This window comes from Rhinopithecus bieti, unplaced genomic scaffold (assembly GCF_001698545.2).
Source record: "Rhinopithecus bieti isolate Rb0 unplaced genomic scaffold, ASM169854v2 scaffold_64314, whole genome shotgun sequence".
Classification (NCBI taxonomy): domain Eukaryota; kingdom Metazoa; phylum Chordata; class Mammalia; order Primates; family Cercopithecidae; genus Rhinopithecus; species Rhinopithecus bieti.
Window position 1 is genome coordinate 379,876 of NW_016824620.1, and position 16,167 is coordinate 396,042.

At 46.3% G+C, this 16,167-nt stretch overlaps 3 protein-coding genes across 6 annotated transcripts in view; 2 read left to right on the forward strand and 1 right to left on the reverse strand.

The window, feature by feature from the left end:
• NEK4 (NIMA related kinase 4) overlaps window positions 1-3,765 on the forward strand; it is a 78,367-nt gene extending 74,602 nt beyond the window's left edge. Inside the window, 1 exon segment of the mRNA XM_017862430.1 lies at window positions 3,489-3,765. Coding sequence (XP_017717919.1) covers window positions 3,489-3,581 — 93 coding nt within the window. The 3' untranslated portion in view covers window positions 3,582-3,765.
• Window positions 3,766-7,302: 3,537 nt separating this feature from the next.
• Window positions 7,303-9,621, reverse strand: SPCS1 (signal peptidase complex subunit 1). Its single transcript, XM_017862436.1, has 4 exons — window positions 9,182-9,621; window positions 8,762-8,821; window positions 8,586-8,672; window positions 7,303-7,789 (listed from the first exon to the last, which is right to left on the reverse strand). The coding sequence occupies exons 1-4, from the start codon at window positions 9,416-9,418 to the stop codon at window positions 7,664-7,666; spliced, it is 510 nt and encodes a 169-aa protein (XP_017717925.1). The 5' UTR covers window positions 9,419-9,621; the 3' UTR covers window positions 7,303-7,663.
• Window positions 9,381-16,167, forward strand: part of GLT8D1 (glycosyltransferase 8 domain containing 1) — a 12,077-nt gene continuing 5,290 nt past the window's right edge. The window contains exons 1-4 of one of the 4 annotated variants that reach the window (XM_017862433.1): window positions 9,381-10,014; window positions 10,509-10,737; window positions 14,953-15,004; window positions 15,089-15,187. In XM_017862433.1, coding sequence (XP_017717922.1) covers window positions 14,989-15,004; window positions 15,089-15,187 — 115 coding nt within the window. In that variant the 5' untranslated portion in view covers window positions 9,381-10,014; window positions 10,509-10,737; window positions 14,953-14,988. The remainder of the gene's footprint in view (window positions 10,015-10,508; window positions 10,738-14,952; window positions 15,005-15,088; window positions 15,188-16,167) is intronic. The other 3 variants (XM_017862434.1, XM_017862432.1, XM_017862435.1) reach the window with 3 other exon arrangements.

A 16,167-nucleotide genomic window follows, 5' to 3' on the forward strand; every position in this document is an offset into this window, starting at 1 on the left:
AAAAAAAAAAAAAAAAAAAAAAAGAACAGCTCAGAGGAGGTCCGCAGGGGGCACCTCCTTTCCATAGACAGGGTGTCTCGTGGAGTATTCAGCCCCACTTGATGAGTGCTGAGCTCTCAGCAGAGAGGGTAGCTCCTCCGCAGCTAGTCATCCCATTGTCTCTTCTGCTCTGGCTAAGCCCAGGGGTTTGAGGGGGCTTAAACAGGAGTAAGTACCTGCCGATTGGTCCATGGGCAGGCCCAGAAAAGGCACCACAAGTTCCCACTCTGGTCTATGGGACTAGCAGCAAGGCCCCCAACCTTCAAGCCCTCCCTGGCCTGAAGGTGGGGCCTCACCGGGGACCCACCCCCTTCTGCCCAGTAGCCTGTCTGCCTCCTGCTCAGGCCCAGGCTGCTCATGCCATGGTGCACATGCAGGCCAGTGCCAAGCTGCCCTCCGCTCGCCCTCAGCTTAAACTCTCCCCATCCTGCGCTTGTTGTAGCCCAAAGTCTGGAGAGGGACAAAGTGGCAGGGGGCTGGTGTGTCATTGCTGCCCCAAACATGCGTACACCTGGCTGGGCTTTTACCACGCCTGGGGTCATCTGGCTCTGAGATTGGAGCTGGGGGTGGGGGTAATAGGGAGAGGCCAGGCTGTGGGAACAGACACCCCTGAGTCTGCGGGGGCAGCTGGGGCCTCTCCGGCCTGGCTCTGCCTTGGGGCACCTCTGTGCCTGCCCCTTTGCGCCTGACCACGCTGCTCCCCCACCGGCAGGTGACAGCCTGGCCCCATCTTAGCAACCTCCAGGGCAGTGGGTTCTGGGCCGGGCTCCCAGGGGCCGGCTCTGGGGACTGTGCTTCCTCCCCTCACCTTCCCCACAGCTGAGGCAGGTGTCCGGAGTGGTGGAGGGTCCCGGCCTGGGGGCGGCTCCTGACCATGGGGAAGGTGGGCGTGGTCTGGCCAGCTGCTTCAGGGACGCGGGGTACAGGGTTCCAATGGTGCCACTGCTCTTCTGCAGCTGCTGCTGCCATCACTGCTCACATCTCCCTGCTGCTGCCAGTGTGATGGTAGCGGCTGCTCCGGATGGCCCGCGGCTGTCATCACTAGTGCAGGAGTTTAGTCCAAAACAATGGCCTCCTATAATTTTTATTTAAAAATTTGAAGGTCATTTTCTCTTAGCACCATTTCCAGAGACTTTGTTTTTTGGAGTTGAAGCCTTGCTCTATAGCCCTGGCTGGAGTGCAGTGGCATGATCACGGCTCACTGCAGTCTCTGCCTCCCTAGCTCAAGTCATTCTCCCAAGTACCTAGGACTACAGGTGCACACCACCACACCTGGCTAATTTTTTGTAGTTTTTGTAGAGAAAGTTTCACCCTGTTGCCTAGGCTGGTCTTGAACTTCTGAGCTCAAGGGATCAGCCCACTTTGGCCTTCTAAAGTGCTGGAATTACAGATGTGAGCCTGGCCACTGAGGGAAATGGTAGGTTTACAGAGCTCCTTATGGTGTCATGTTGGATGCGGAACCAAACAGGATTACATTTTATATTTAATTGTTATGTCTTTTTAAATTTGAAACATTTTCTCACTTTTTTGTGACTTTGACTTTTCTTTTTTTTGAGAGGGAGTTTTGCTCTTATTGCCCAGGCTGGAGTGCAGTGGTGCCATCTTGGCTCAATGCAACGTCCGCCTCCCGGGTTCAAGCATTTCTCCTGCCTCAGCCTCCTGAGTAGCTGGGGTTACAGGCATGTGCCACCACGCCCAGCTAATTTTGTATTTTTAGTAGAGATGGGGTTTCTCCATGTTGGTCAGGCTGGTCTCGAACTCCTGACCTCAGGTGATCCGCCTGCCTAGGCTTCCGAAAGTACTGGGATTACAGGCGTGAGCTACTACATCTGGATGACGTTGACATTTTTGAGGAGCGGGGGCCATGTTTTTTTTTATTTTTTGCAGCATAGAATAATTTATTGCAAAAGAAAAATAATATTTTGAAAGTTAAGTGCAGAATAGGCAGTATACCCTGAGAGAGAGAGAGGATTCAGGGCAGGCTGCTCATAAGGATGAGACAGCCTGGGCCATGTGTTTTATAAAATGTCCCTTGGTTTGGATTTTTCTGATGTTTTCTCATGAATAGATTTAGGTTATACATTTTTGGCAGGAATACCACATAAGTGATATGCCCTCAGTGCATTGTATCAGGAGGTTCACAGTATAACATACTAGGTGTTATTTTAATTTTGAACAGTTCTTTCCACAAGCATACATTGAATGTCATATAGTACTTTTTTTTTTATTACTAGTCAGGTTGAATTTTATGTATGTTAATGATATGGAAGGGGGGCACGGAAGTACTGGGTAAGGGAGGGTGTGGCCTCTGGCTAGGGCTCCACCTACAGAACAAGCACTGCTGCCTTCGTACCCAAATGTTGCATTTCCCAAGACCACCCTGGCCTGCCACTCCTCCATCCTGTGCCTATAAAAAACCCCCGAGACCCTAACAGGAACACAGATAAGAGGCTGGATGTTGAGAGAAACACATCGGCAAAAGAAGACACAAGCAGCTGGACATCGAGAGGACGTCAAGGGGAACATGCCAGCAGAAGAGCACAGTGACAGATGCCAGCATGCCAGCAGGCCATCGACTGGCAGAACGAGGTGGAGTTTGGCCAGGGCAGCTGGAGGAGAACCCGGGCCGCCGAGCAGCCGGACTCCAGGGGAAAACCGTCTCCCTTCTGGTTCCCCCATCTGCTGAGAGCTACTTTCACTCAATAAAACCTTGCACTCATTCTCCAAGCCTATGTGTGATCTGATTCTTCCGGTACACCAAGGCAGGAACCCTGGGATACAGAAAGCCCTCTGTCCTTGCGATAGGGCAAGGGTCTAATTGAGCTAACACAAGCTGCCTACAGATGGCTAAACTAAAAGAGCACCCTGTAACACATGCCCACTGGGGCTTCAGCTGTAAACATTCACCCCTAGACACTACCGTGGGGTCGGAGCCCCCACATTCTGCCTGTCTGTATGCTCCCCTAGCGGTTTGAGCAGTGGGGCACTGAAGAAGCGAGCCACACCCCCATCAAACGCCCTGCAAGGGGGACAAGGGAACTTTTCCCATTTCACTAAGTGGTTTATGTGATTATTTTGTAAATATATGGGATTTACATTTACATACATATATAAATGAATTTGCTGAATTATCTATGAGATTGATTTTGTTTTACCTATTCTAATATTGTTGGGTTTTATTGATTCAAAGAACTCTTTATATATGAATGCTATTAATCCTTTGGCATGAATGTTGCAAATGTTTTCCCTAGTTTATTTTTTGTTTGCTCTTTAATTTCTTATGACTTTTTAAAATATCTTGAAGTTTAAAATTTTTATGCAAACTGAACTATTAGTATTTTCCTGTATGGTTTCCACCTTTGATATCATGCTTAGAAGAGCCCTTCCTCTAAGATTACAGAAATATTTTTTCCTACTACATACTGATTTTCTTTTTGTTTCTCAAATAGGTACATTTGCGGGAGCACATGGGTGAAAAGTATAAAACTTACAGCGTGAAAGCTCGCCAGTTGAAATTTTTTGAAGAAAACATGAATTTTTGAGTGTTTGTCCTAATCTGCTGCCGGAATTAAAGACCTATTTTAGAGATTTTGGCTTAAAAAACAAGGGCAAACAGTCATTTGGAAGCCATTCACCACTGTTTTATATCTCTTTTTTATATCTCTTTGGGGTTTTCCTACAGAAAAGAAATTGGACAGCAGAATAATATGAAGCAGGATCACAAAAGAAAAAAACTTTGGGGCTTTCATATTATGAGGACAAATCTGTTGTTTGTTTGATTACTGTTGTACTGAGCCTTTAATCCACCAAGTTTATATTGCTAGAATTTTATTTTTTTAAGTACTGATTATGCTTAAATAGCAGGGCTTCGAAAATTTTTGGATTGAAATTTTTTGGATTGGAATTTTTTTTTTTTTTTTTTTTTTGAGACGGAGTCTCACTCTGTCACCCAGGCTGGAGTGCAGTGGTGCAATCTCGGCTTACTGCACACTCTGCCTCCCAGGTTCACGCCATTCTCCTGCCTCAGCCTCCCAAGTAGCTGGGACTACAGGCGCCCGCCACCACGCCTGGCTAACTTTTTTGTATTTTTAGTAGAGATGGGGTTTCACCATGTTAGCCAGGATGGTCTCCATCTCCTGACCTTGTGATCCGCCCGCCTTGGCCTCCCAAAGTGCTGGGATTACAGGCGTGAGCCACCGTGCCTGGCCATAAATTATAAAATTTAAAAAAGTCAATTCACAGTTCTAGAAATAGACTTAAAGAATATGAAGTTCTATCTAGTACTTGAGCAGCTGAATTTCTTTTCTACACATTGATGGACTTTTAATATTTTATTCTCATTTAATATAAACCTCATCTAGGGTATATACAAATTAAAACTGAGATACATTGCCTTTGTAAATTAGTATGTTTTACATAATGGTCTTGTTAGATTTATTTTCCATCAGTGAAAACATTTCTTAAACACAAATTTCATTTCGGTTTAAGCAATTTGTAAGCAGTCTAGGTCCATTTAGTTTTTGGATATATTTAATGTTTGTCTCCTGAAGTTTGTCTTCATGTACTTTAAGATATTAGTTGTCGTTCCATGTTTTAAATGTATGATTATGTTATCACATATTTTATTAGTTAAATGTTTAAGAAGAGGTAATACCCATCTGGGAAAGAAATTTTATAAAGTTAAATACAAGTCTTGAATAGTACATTTTCACTTCTGTATTCGAGGGACTCTAAAAATAAATAATTGCTCCAGAAATGTTTTCAGGTGGTTTTTTTTGAGACAGCATTTCATTCAGTCAGGCTGGAGTGCAGTGGCATGATCTCAGCTCACTGCCACCTCTACTTCCAGGGCTCAAGTGATACTCCCGCCTCACCTTTCCTAGTAGCTGGGACCACGGGTGTATTTTTTGTAGAGACAGGGTTTCACCATATTGCCCAGGCTGGTCTCGAACTCCTGGGCTCAAGCAATCCACTCACTTCAGCCTCCCAAAGTGCCGGGATTATAGGCATGAGCCACTGTGCCCAGCCCTGTTTTCAGTTTCTATAACTAAAAATATATCTTTGAAAATTATACACACACACAGAAATACTCTAATGAAATGTTCCCTTTACAGCCACTTAACGAATTTTTTTTTTTTTTTTTTTTTTTTTTTGAGACCTGTCTTGCTCTGTCACTCAGGCTGAAGTGCAGTGCTGCAATCTCGGATCACTGTAAGCTCTGCCTCCTAGGTTCACTCCATTCTCCTACCTCAGCCTCTTGAGTAGCTGGGACTACAGTTGCCCACCACCATGCCTGGCTAATTTTTTTGTGTTTTTTTAGTAGAGACAGGGTTTCACTGTGTCAGCCAGGATGGTCTCGATCTCCTGACCTTGTGATCCACCCGCCTCGGCCTCCCAAATGCTGGGATTACAGGCGTGAGCCACCGCGCCTGGCACACTTAACAAATTTTTAGAGTTTACTGTGTGCCAGGTTCTCTGCCAGGAGCTGGGGATATAGTGGTGAATAAAACAGTACTTCCTGCCCTTTTACAGTGCTCACAGCCTGGTTTCTGATAACTCTTATTTTCACTTTGAAGGGTTTGCTAGAACTCACCTTGCAAAACCATCAAGTCCCAGTGCCCAGTTGGGAACAAATCTTTGGCAAACTTGGTATCCTTGAGCTATTCCTTTCCTTGCATGTTTTGGAAATCCACATCTTTCTGGACAGTCATCAATTTTACTTAATTTTTCTAATGTATTGGTATAAAGCAGGTATTTTATTAGAATTAAAGGAATCTCACCTTTTTTTTTTTTTTTGAGACAGGGTCTTGCTCTGTCACCCAGCCTGGAGTGCAGTGAGGTGATCATAGCTCACTGCAGCCTTGACCTCCTGGGCTTCAGTGATCCTCCCACCTCAGCCCCTTAAGTAGCTAGGACCACAGGCATGCACCACCACACCTGGCTAATTTTTAAAATTTTTTGTGGAGAGGAAGCCTGTGTTGCCCAGGCTGGTCTCAAACTGCATTCAAGCAGTCCTCCTGCCTCGGCCTCCAAAAGTGCTGGGATTATAGGCATGAACCACACCTGACCTCCCCCATACTTTATTCCCATGTTGTATATTTTTATTTTGCTTAAACATTGATCCTGTTTTCTTCCCACTTTTATCGTTCTTTTTTACTTGAGTGCTTAATTCATCTTCCTAAATTAATTTAAAAACTCATATTTAAGACTATACATTTTCTTCCCAATATAATCATTTTTTTTTTTGACACAGAGTCTCATTGTTGCCCAGGCTGGAGTACAGTGGTGTGATCTTGGCTCACTGCAGCCTCTGCCTCCTGGGTTCAAGTTCCCCTCCCTCAGCCTCCCGAGTAGCTGGGATTACAGGAACATGCCACCACGCCTGGCTAATTTTTTTTTATTTTTAGTAGAGATGGAGTTTCACCATGTTGGCTAGGCTGGTCTTGAACTCCTGACCTCAGGTGATCTGCCTGCCTTGGCCTACCAAAGAGCTGGGATTACAGGCGTGAGGCACCATGCCTGGCCTAAAGTGTCAATAATTCTGATTTTTGTTTTCTCTTTTAGAAGTTTTGATTTCCATAGACTTATAAAGCAAAGGAAGTTATTATGTCCTTGCTCTGGCTATACTGCAGTGTTACTGAATATCACCTGCAAAACCTTTACTTCTTGCAGTTTTTTTTTCCTGTTGTTTAGTACATGATCCATTATTGGAATGGCCTTATAGGCATTCAGTAACGGTGACGTTAAATACAAAATCACTTTGTCTATTAAATTTTATTCAAGGGTCTATGTAAGATCTGCTAAATGGAACTTTGTGATGGAAATGTTTTATATGGTTGCCACTAGTCACATAGCTATTGAGCCTTTGAATCATGGCTAGTTTTTGATAAGAGTTTTATATTTTAATTTTGATTAAATAGACATGTGTCTAGTGGCACCATATTGTACAATGCAGTTCTCATTCAATAAATCTTACGTGCTTACAATGCATCGTGTACTCTTCTATGTACTGGGCAGACAGCAGTGAGCAAAACAAGGTCCCTATTCTCATGGAACTAATGTTCGAGTAACAACTATTAATTATATACCATGAAATGTCTCAAACTCCTGGGCTCAAGTCATCCTCCTGCCTTAGCCTCCCAAAGTGCTGGGATTATAGGTGACAGCCACTGCACCTGGCCAGAACCATGAACTTCTAACTTAGGCTTTTACTAATTATCTTCCTTGCAGAACAATGAACAAAAGATCCTTTAGACAAAGAACTTGCACTATGAGGTTTAATTGCAAATATTAAAATGGTTTAACAACTCATAATGAATTACAAAACTTTGATAGTTACATTGTACTATCATTTATGAGGCATTTATTCTTCATTATTTACACCTGAAAGAAACTGCATACTTGTGTGTTCTGTTCCCCATTGCACAGCCAGATTATGAAGAGAAGGTCTAAACTACTTATATAAATCAAAACCCAACTGAGCTAGAAATGAAGTATAAAGAGAACTAAATCTACACACAGCTGTGCCATAAGAGCATTAGATGGTTTTAGCTCTTTTCTGGGGTATGAAAGCAATGTAGCTCATCTCACAGGAAACAAAAGCAGGTGCTGAATCATGAAAACCTCAGTTATTTTTAGCATGCCTCTTAATTTTTCTTTCCCCTGGTTTCTTGTCATCTGTGCTTGAGTCTTGAACAGGTAACCACTTGAGAGGATGCCGGCGATAAATGGGCCATGGAGGAAGTGTCAGCTGGGCCAGAAAAGAGGAAATGCATAAATTATAGCTATTAAAAGTTTAAAAAATTATGTATAATGCCAGGTTCCCAAACGACTCCCATGCTGAGGGAACAAAAAACAAAAAAATCCATATTCCTATAAAGGCTCTGTGCCATCATCCATGCAAAACACTGTAAGATGATGGGAACAGGCGTACTGCCTACACAAATGGCTTTAAGACCTAAAAGGTGAGGGGCCAGGCGTGGTGGCTCTCGCCTGTAATCCAAGCACTTTGGGAGGCCAAGGTGGGCGGATTGTTTGAGACCAGCCTGGCCAACACAGTGAAACCCTGTCTCTACTGAAAATACAAAAATTAGCTGGGTGTGGTGATGTGAGCCTGTAGTCCCAGCTACTCTGGAGGCTGAGGCAGGAGAATCATTAAACCCGGGAGGCAGAAGGTGCAGTGAGCCAAGATCGCCCCAGTGCACTGCAGCCTGGGCAACAGAGTGAAACTCCGTCTCAAAAAATTTAAAATAAATAAATAAATAACAGGTGAGGGGGCAATGTGAGCACCATGAAAAACTCCTGCTGGCTTTGACTTTAAGATTATTACCTAGAGTAGCTGCCAAAGGAAATAAGCTATGTCCTTTTATATAGTTCACACCATCTGACACTATTTTGGCATTCTACTTTTCCAATGATAGCAAAGGGAAACGCTGTCTGGAAGGATGAGGGAAATACTGGCTTTGGGTCTCACTACTGAGTAGGTCTAACCAAACCAACCCGACTCACAAAACCCAAGTTGCCACTAACACCCACAAATTTCTTACCAAACATGAAAAACCAAATCCGGCCATAACTATATAGACAGTCCACCCGAACTGTTCAGCCACGTATCCGTAGATAAATCCAACTATCTAGAGACAAATGAAGTATATTAAACACACTCAAACTGAGGGTTGGGAGAGAGGCGGGGGCGGAGATTAAACGTAAAACCAATACTTACTGCAGAAAAAAGAATAATTCCCTGAAACATCTGTTCAGCTAGCTTCTGGCCCTTGTAATCCTGGGGTGAAGCAGAGGAAAAAAAGAATTGGATCCACCGCCGAGGAGATAACAATTTCTGCCCTGACCTCACAACTTTGGCACAGGGTAACCCCAATATCAGGGTCTCCCGCTCACCTAAGGACCTGGGCAAGAAATTAAATTCTGGGCTTCCCGGGAGGAACTGAAACACCCTCACGGAGAATGGACACATTCTCGCGGAGTAGAAGAGAAGGGGACCCAGGAGGCAATTCGGTAAAGAGGGTGGAGGGTAACCATCAGGGCCCGGAACAGCGCAGCACTGGGTCGGTGCTCCGACATGGGCTTCGAAGCTGCCAGGCACAGGAGCTGCGTGCGGAGGTCCCCGGGGCTGCGCCCTCACCATCTGCGTGGGCAGCGAGCTCAGATGCTCCAGCATGGCTGGCTGAGGAGGCGGGCAGCCGACCGCGGGTGGCGGGCTGCGAGGCGAGGGCGACCGAGACTTATGGACCGTGAGGGCCAAGGTCTCACGCTGCGCGTTGCCAGGCGGGCCTTCTACGCCCGGGAGAGCGATGGCCGCGGCCCCGGAAGCGGAAGTCTCCGACGGGCCGATACAGCCCATGTCCCCGCCCCGCGCCATTGCTAGGCGACGTGCGCTTTTGCCGCGGCGTGCTGCCCGCGAGGGCAGCTGAGGTGGTGGCGGCGGCGGCCGCCGCGTCGAGGCATCGCGCGGCCGTGAAGGGTTCACCGTCAGTGCTGTTGGGTGCTTGGAGCCGCGGGCCCCGTCCCGAAAACTGTCCTTGACAGTGCCTGCGCGGCCCAATGGCCGCCAGCGCGCGCCGCGTCTCCATGGCGACGGTATTTTCTCTGCGAGGACCCCGGCGGTAGGGCTGCCCCGCTGCGCCTGCTTGGCGCGACGCTCTAGCGGTTACCGCTGCGGGTTGGCTGGGAGTTGTGGGGCTGCGCGGCTGCCACGGAGCTAGAGGGCAAGTGGGCTCGGCCCAGCGTGCAGGGGACGCGGGCAGCCAGACAACGGGCTAGGCCCCGGGGCCTGCGGCGCGGGCGCTGAGCTGGCAGGGCGGGCCAGGGCTGCATCCCCATCTCCTCCATCGCCTGCAGTAAGGGCGGCCGCGGCGAGCCTTTGAAGGGAACGACTTGTCGGAGCCCTAACCAGGGGTATCTCTGAGCCTGGCGGGATCCCCGGAGCGTCACATCACTTTCCGATCACTTCAAAGTGTAAGGGGGGCCCTACCGACCCTTGGAATTTAGGGGGGCTACCCTAGGCGGCATCCACAAGAGAGAGAATTCCCTTGGAGAGGGGACCCCGGTCCTCGGTTGTCCCTCTCATCTGCGTGGAGAGTCCCTCATCTGGGGGCTCCCGAACTCGGCCCTCTCACATTCTGGCCGACTTTACTGACCCTCACAGACGCAGGCTGGGCCCTCCCGATAGAGGCCAGCCAAAGGTTCACTCAGCCTCTCTTTCAAGGCTGGTGTATCTCTAAATCGTAGACCCTCCTCTGTTACCTTGAGCCAGGTGGGATGTCCACGTTTTGGAGAGAAACCGTTCTGAGGAACCCGGGCTTCTGGGTCCCGGCTGGCTCTCCGGCCCCCAGGTTATGTACTCAGGGTTAGCCACAGATAGTGAGATTCTAGGCACTCCCGGGACAGGGTGGGACTGCTGTCCTCATTCATGCAACCAGCAAATATTCACGGCACCTTGTTTGTGCCAGACAGCGGACCGAGGACACGGTTGTTACCAAGACCAGGCTGTTGCCTTGGAAGAGCCCAGAGCGTGTCAAGGGAGACAGCCACATCACGCCAGAAATACGTGACAGCTGGATTAGGCCTGGGAGAGGGAGGCTCAGATGTGGGAGCTCAGGGGAGGTGCAGCTCAACGTGGAGTTTGGAGGAGGCTACCTTGACTTCTGAAAGCCAAGTGGGAGCCAGCCAGATGAAAGGGTAGGAGAAAGTGTATGTATATCCTCAGTGCCCTTTCATCCTTGCACGTGGCAGAGACCAAACAGTAAAATGCAGACACCTTTGACACTTTTCTGACCTTGGAAGGAGTCAGGACGTGTAGAAGGCAGAAAGAGGGATGGGCAAGAGTTCATTCCTGTTTCCTTCCCATGCTCTGTATTTCTTGGTGTGATTGAACAGACTTTCTGATGTGTGTATAAATAGATACATCTTTGTGTAGTCTTTTTTTTTTTTTTTTTCTTGAGATGAAGGCTCGCTCTGTCACCCAGGCTGGAGTGCAGTGGTGCGATCGTGGCTCACTGCAACCTCTGCCTCCTGGATTCAAGTGATTGCCCTGCCTCAGCCTCCTGAGTAGCTGAGATTACAGGCATGCACCACCAAGCCCGGCTAAATTTTGTGTTTTTAGTAGAGATGGGGTTTCACTGTGTTGGCCAGACTCGTCTCTAACGCCTGACCTCAAGTGATCCACCCACCTCGGCCTTCCAAAGTGCTGGGATTATAGGCATGAGCCACCACGCCTAGCCAGTGTGGTCTTTTTATTTTTTTGTATCCATGGTTTTGTATTCTTGGATTCAACCAACCACGGATTGAAATTACAGATACAGAGGGCTGATTCTAATATGCCGTTTTACATAAGGGACTTGACCACCTGTGAATTTTTGTATACATGGGGAGTCCTGGAGCCAATCCCCGACTGATACTGAGGATCAACTGTGTTGCTAATCAAATTGTACACAATTGTATACTCTAACGAAAATGTAGTTACAGATCCAGGGTCTATGTGCAATTTTGTTTTGAGAATTCCTTCTAACCAGATCAGGAAAGCTCTCTTACCAGAAATAGCCCCAGGAAAGACAATATGGATTAGACATACTCCATGATAACTGGCGTTTTGCATGTAGGTAACTGTGGAAGTTTTAGGAGCAACTGGTTTCTGCCTTGCCACTCTACTTAAGTATGTCAGATACTTGATAGAATTGTGTTTTTCTTGTTTCCAGCCAACTGGTTGTCGCACGTATGCCTCTCGATCCCATAGCTGTTAACTGGAAGTCAAGAAACTAAAAACATTATCTCTTGTATCATTAATTAACTGGGATTTATTTGAGTGCAAGATTGTTTTCTCAGTGGTGGTGGAAGTTGCCTCATCGCAGGCAGATGTTGGGGCTTTGTCCGAACAGCTCCCCTCTCCCAGCTTCTGTAGATAAGGTCAGCCCATAATGTGATAGAGACATACGACTTAGGGTATATACCAATGTATATTCTTTTTTTTTTTTTTGAGACAGAGTCTTACTCTTTTGCCCAGGCTGGAGTGCAGTGGCACAATCTCGACTCACTGCAACCTCCGCCTTCCAAGTTCAAGGGATTCTCTTGCCTCACCCTCCCGAATAGCTGGGGTTACAGGCACCTGCCAGCACGCCTGGCTAATTTTTTATATTTTTAGTAGAGATAGGGTTTCACCATGTTGGACAGGCTGGTCTCGAACTCCTGACCTCATGATCCACCCGCCTCGGCCTCCCAAAGTGCTGAGATTACAAACGTGAGCCATGGCGCCCTGATATATGTAAGAGGAAGTTCACCAATACATTGTACTTCATATATACTGCTTTGGAAAGACGCATGTGAGCTGGGCCTGGTGGCTCAGGCCTGTAATCCCAGCACTTTGGAAGGCCGAGGCAGGTGGATCACCTGAGGTCAGGAGTTCGAGACCAGCCTGGCCAACATGGTGAAACCCTATCTCTATTAAAATTAGCTGGGCGTGGTGGCACACACCTGTAGTCCCTGCTACCTGGGAGGTTGAGGCACGAGAATCACTTCAATCTGAGAGGCAGAGGTTGCGGTGAGCCCAGATGGCGCCACTGCACTGCAGCCTGGGTGACAGAACGAGACTCCGTCTCAAAAAAAAAAAAAGGAAGGAAAGAAAGATGTGTATTTCCCCCCTAATTTGTAATCTGGCCTGTGATTGCAGTTTTAAAAAGATATTTTTTTTAGATATGGGGTCGGGGGGAGTGGTCATACTGTGTTGCTCAGGCTGGTGTCGAACTCCTGGGCTCAGGCAGTGTCCCGCCCCCACCACCTGAGTAGTTGGGATTATAGGTATCAGCCACAGTGCCTGACCCCAGTTTTTATTGTTTTTTATTTTTTATTTTTTTGAGACAAGGTATCGCTTTGTCACCCAGGCTGGAGTGCAATGGCATGAATATGGCTTACTGTAGTCTTGACCTCCCTGGCTCAGGTGATCCTCCTGCCTTAGCCTCCCAAATACTTGGGACTACAGGTGCATGTCACCATGCCTGGCTAATTTTTGTATTTTTCTAGAGATGGGCTTTCACAATGTTGCCCAGGCTGGTCTTGAACTCCTGAGCCCAGGTGATCAGCCCACCTTGGCCTTGTTGTTTTCATTTTGGGATTATAGGCATGAGCCACAGTGCCCAGCCCCCAATTTTTTCAACAGCTTTTCAATATATTTCTCTTCTTTACAAAGGCTTTAGAAATTAAGTGCCTGGTATGCACACAATTTACCTAGGATGAAGTTAATTCAAACTTACTTTGTCTGTAGTCCCTGCTACTTGGGAGGCTGAGGCAGGAGGCTTGCTTGAGCCTAGGAGTTAGAGGCCAGCCTGGGCAACATGGTGAGAGCCTAAAAAAACAAATGAACTAACTTGCTTTGCAATATGCTATGTTTGAAAGTGGTTTGTAAAATTAATAGCCTTATGTAAGTGTTCGGTACTACTATGGGTGAAAATGAAGTAAGGGTATAAGGTAGGTTCACGATATCTTGGTTGTAAAATGTCTATAAGGAAACATTTTACCCAGAGCTTGTTGAAGGAATTTATTTTTTAAATAAATTTAGTTCCACCTACTATCTTGTTTCCACTGAATTGTTTTGAAAAGGTCAAGGTCAGATGAGCTGAGGAGGACCAACCAGGACAGTGTGACAATTAAACACCACCTTCTTAAGAGATGAATAGCTAGCTAACAGAGATGGTTTTTGGGAATAGCACCTTAAATGTTTTTTTGGCGGGGCGCAGTTGCTCACGCCTGTAATCTTAGCACTTTGGGAGGCTTGAGGTGGGCAGATCACGAGGTCAGGAGTTCGAGACCAGTCTGGCCAACATGGTGAAACCCCATCTCTACTAAAAATACAAAAATTAGCTGGGCGTGGTGGGGCATGCCTGTAATCCCAGCTATTGGGAAGGCTGAGGCAGGAGACTCACTTGAATGCGGGAGGCAGAGGTTGCAGTGAGCTGAGATCGTGCCACTGCACTCCAGCCTGGGGGACAGAATGAGACTCCGTTTAAAAAAATAAACTAAAATAAACTTTTTTTTTGTTTTTGCTAGTTACGATGGCTAGAAATGCACTCCAAACTTTTGATATCGATTGGATTTTGTGAATTTTTGTAACTTTTTCTCTGCTGTGGGTTTGTCAAGTGAATTTGGATAATATTCTTTTCTCTGAGGACACTCATGTTAAAGGTGAATGGGATACAACTCTGAACAGGCATGTTTTTACGGATGAGGCTAAGACCTCAGGTTACTTGGTCATAGACAACCTGAATCCATGTCTACTTTAGGAATTTTAAGTAGAAACTTAATTCTGTTATGTTATTTTTTATTTTAAAGACGGAGTCTCACTCTGTTGCCCAGGCTGGAGTGCAATGGCACGATCTCGGCTCACTGCAACCTCTCTTGCCCAGGTTCAAGTGATTCTCCTGCCTCAGCCTCCTGAGCAGCTGGGATTACAGGCCCCTGCCACTGTGCCCGGCTAATTTTTTTTTTGCAGTTTTTAGTAGAGACAAGGTTTCACCATCTTGACCAGGCTGGTCTTGAACTCCTGACCTCGTGATCCCACCCCCCACCACCAGCCTCCCAAAGTGCTGGGATTACAGGCATGAGCCACCGTGCCTGGCTGAAACTTAATTCTTAAATTTTTTTTGCTTTTCATCTTGTGATGTATAATATACAAGGCTAAGGTTATGTATTTCTCCAACTTATTTTTAAGTTTTTTATTAATGACTACCACAGAAATTTCAGATCCGAAATTAGGTTCTTGGAAACTGTTAATTCAAAATGAGTTTCGTGCAGAATACCATATATGCCTCCTGTTTCTTCCTGAATTAAAAAAAAAAAAAGTGTTAGGGCATTTTGATGGCCCTTCTCATGCACTGACTGACTTTGGGGGCTTGTTTTGTTTTGTAGGGTTAATAACTACTATTTATATGACAGAAGAAAAAGATGTCATTCCGTAAAGGTATGCTCTTTCTACAAGTTAACTTGTTTTTATACCTGGTGAAAGATAAAGAGGCATAACGTAGGTTTTCCCTATCTATTTCAGTAAACATCATCATCTCGGTCCTGGCTGTTGCTCTCTTCTTACTGGTTTTGCACCATAACTTCCTCGGCTTGAGCAGTTTGTTAAGGAATGAGGTTACAGGTATGGGAACATTTACTAATAATGCCTTAGAATCTGTTGAGGACCTGGTATTCTCTGTGTTGCACATCCTAAGTTGTTCTTCTTCTGGTAGTACTAGCAGTTGTTTGTTAAGGGTTTGATCTGACAGAATATTCCTTTTCACCAAATCAGAGGCCTTAGGAGAGCCTCTGAGGGCTGCCATCTGTTCACATGTCAGCAGGACAGGGCTTCAGAAAGTGAGGGTAGACAAGTGTCCTTGGTGTTTGATGCCCGCTCTAGTCACTAGAGTGTCAGTCTAGTTACTTTCCTTCAGCTGTGCAGCTGCATCAGTGGGACTGTAGCAATAAAAGTTTTGTCAAGTGATTTTTAAAAATCACTGTGTTGTATAATGCATTGCACAGTATATTGAATTAGTTGTTCATACTGTTCTCCCTTGGTATTAAGGAATGTTTGAGGCTTGAGTGTTTGTCAAAAATCATTTTTGGATTGCCACCCACCATAGTTGACCAGAGTGAGAGACTATAATAGCTTTCCCCTGACTTTCACAGAGTGCTCTGATAGCATGTTTTATCATGTGTATATATGTATGATACATATAAAGTAATGCATGTTCCTAGTAGGAAAGTTTATAAAAAAGAGAACAGCGGCCAGGAGCAGTGGCTCACGCCTGTAATCCCAACACTTTGGGAGGCCGAGGTGGGCGCCTCACAAGGTCAAGAGATCGAGACCGTCTCAGCACTTTGGGAGGCTGTGGGCAGATCATGAGGTCAGGAGTATAAGACCAGCCTGGCCAACATGGTGAAACCGTGTCTCTACTAAAAATACAAACATTTGCTGGGCCTGGTGGTATGCATCTGTAGGTCCAGCTACTCGGGAGGCTGAGGCAGGAGAATCGCTTGAACCCAGGAGGCGGAGGTAGCAGTGAGCCAAGATCACGCCACTGCACTCAAGCCTGGTGACAGTATGAGTCTTCGTCTCAAAAAAAAAAAAAAAAAAAAAGA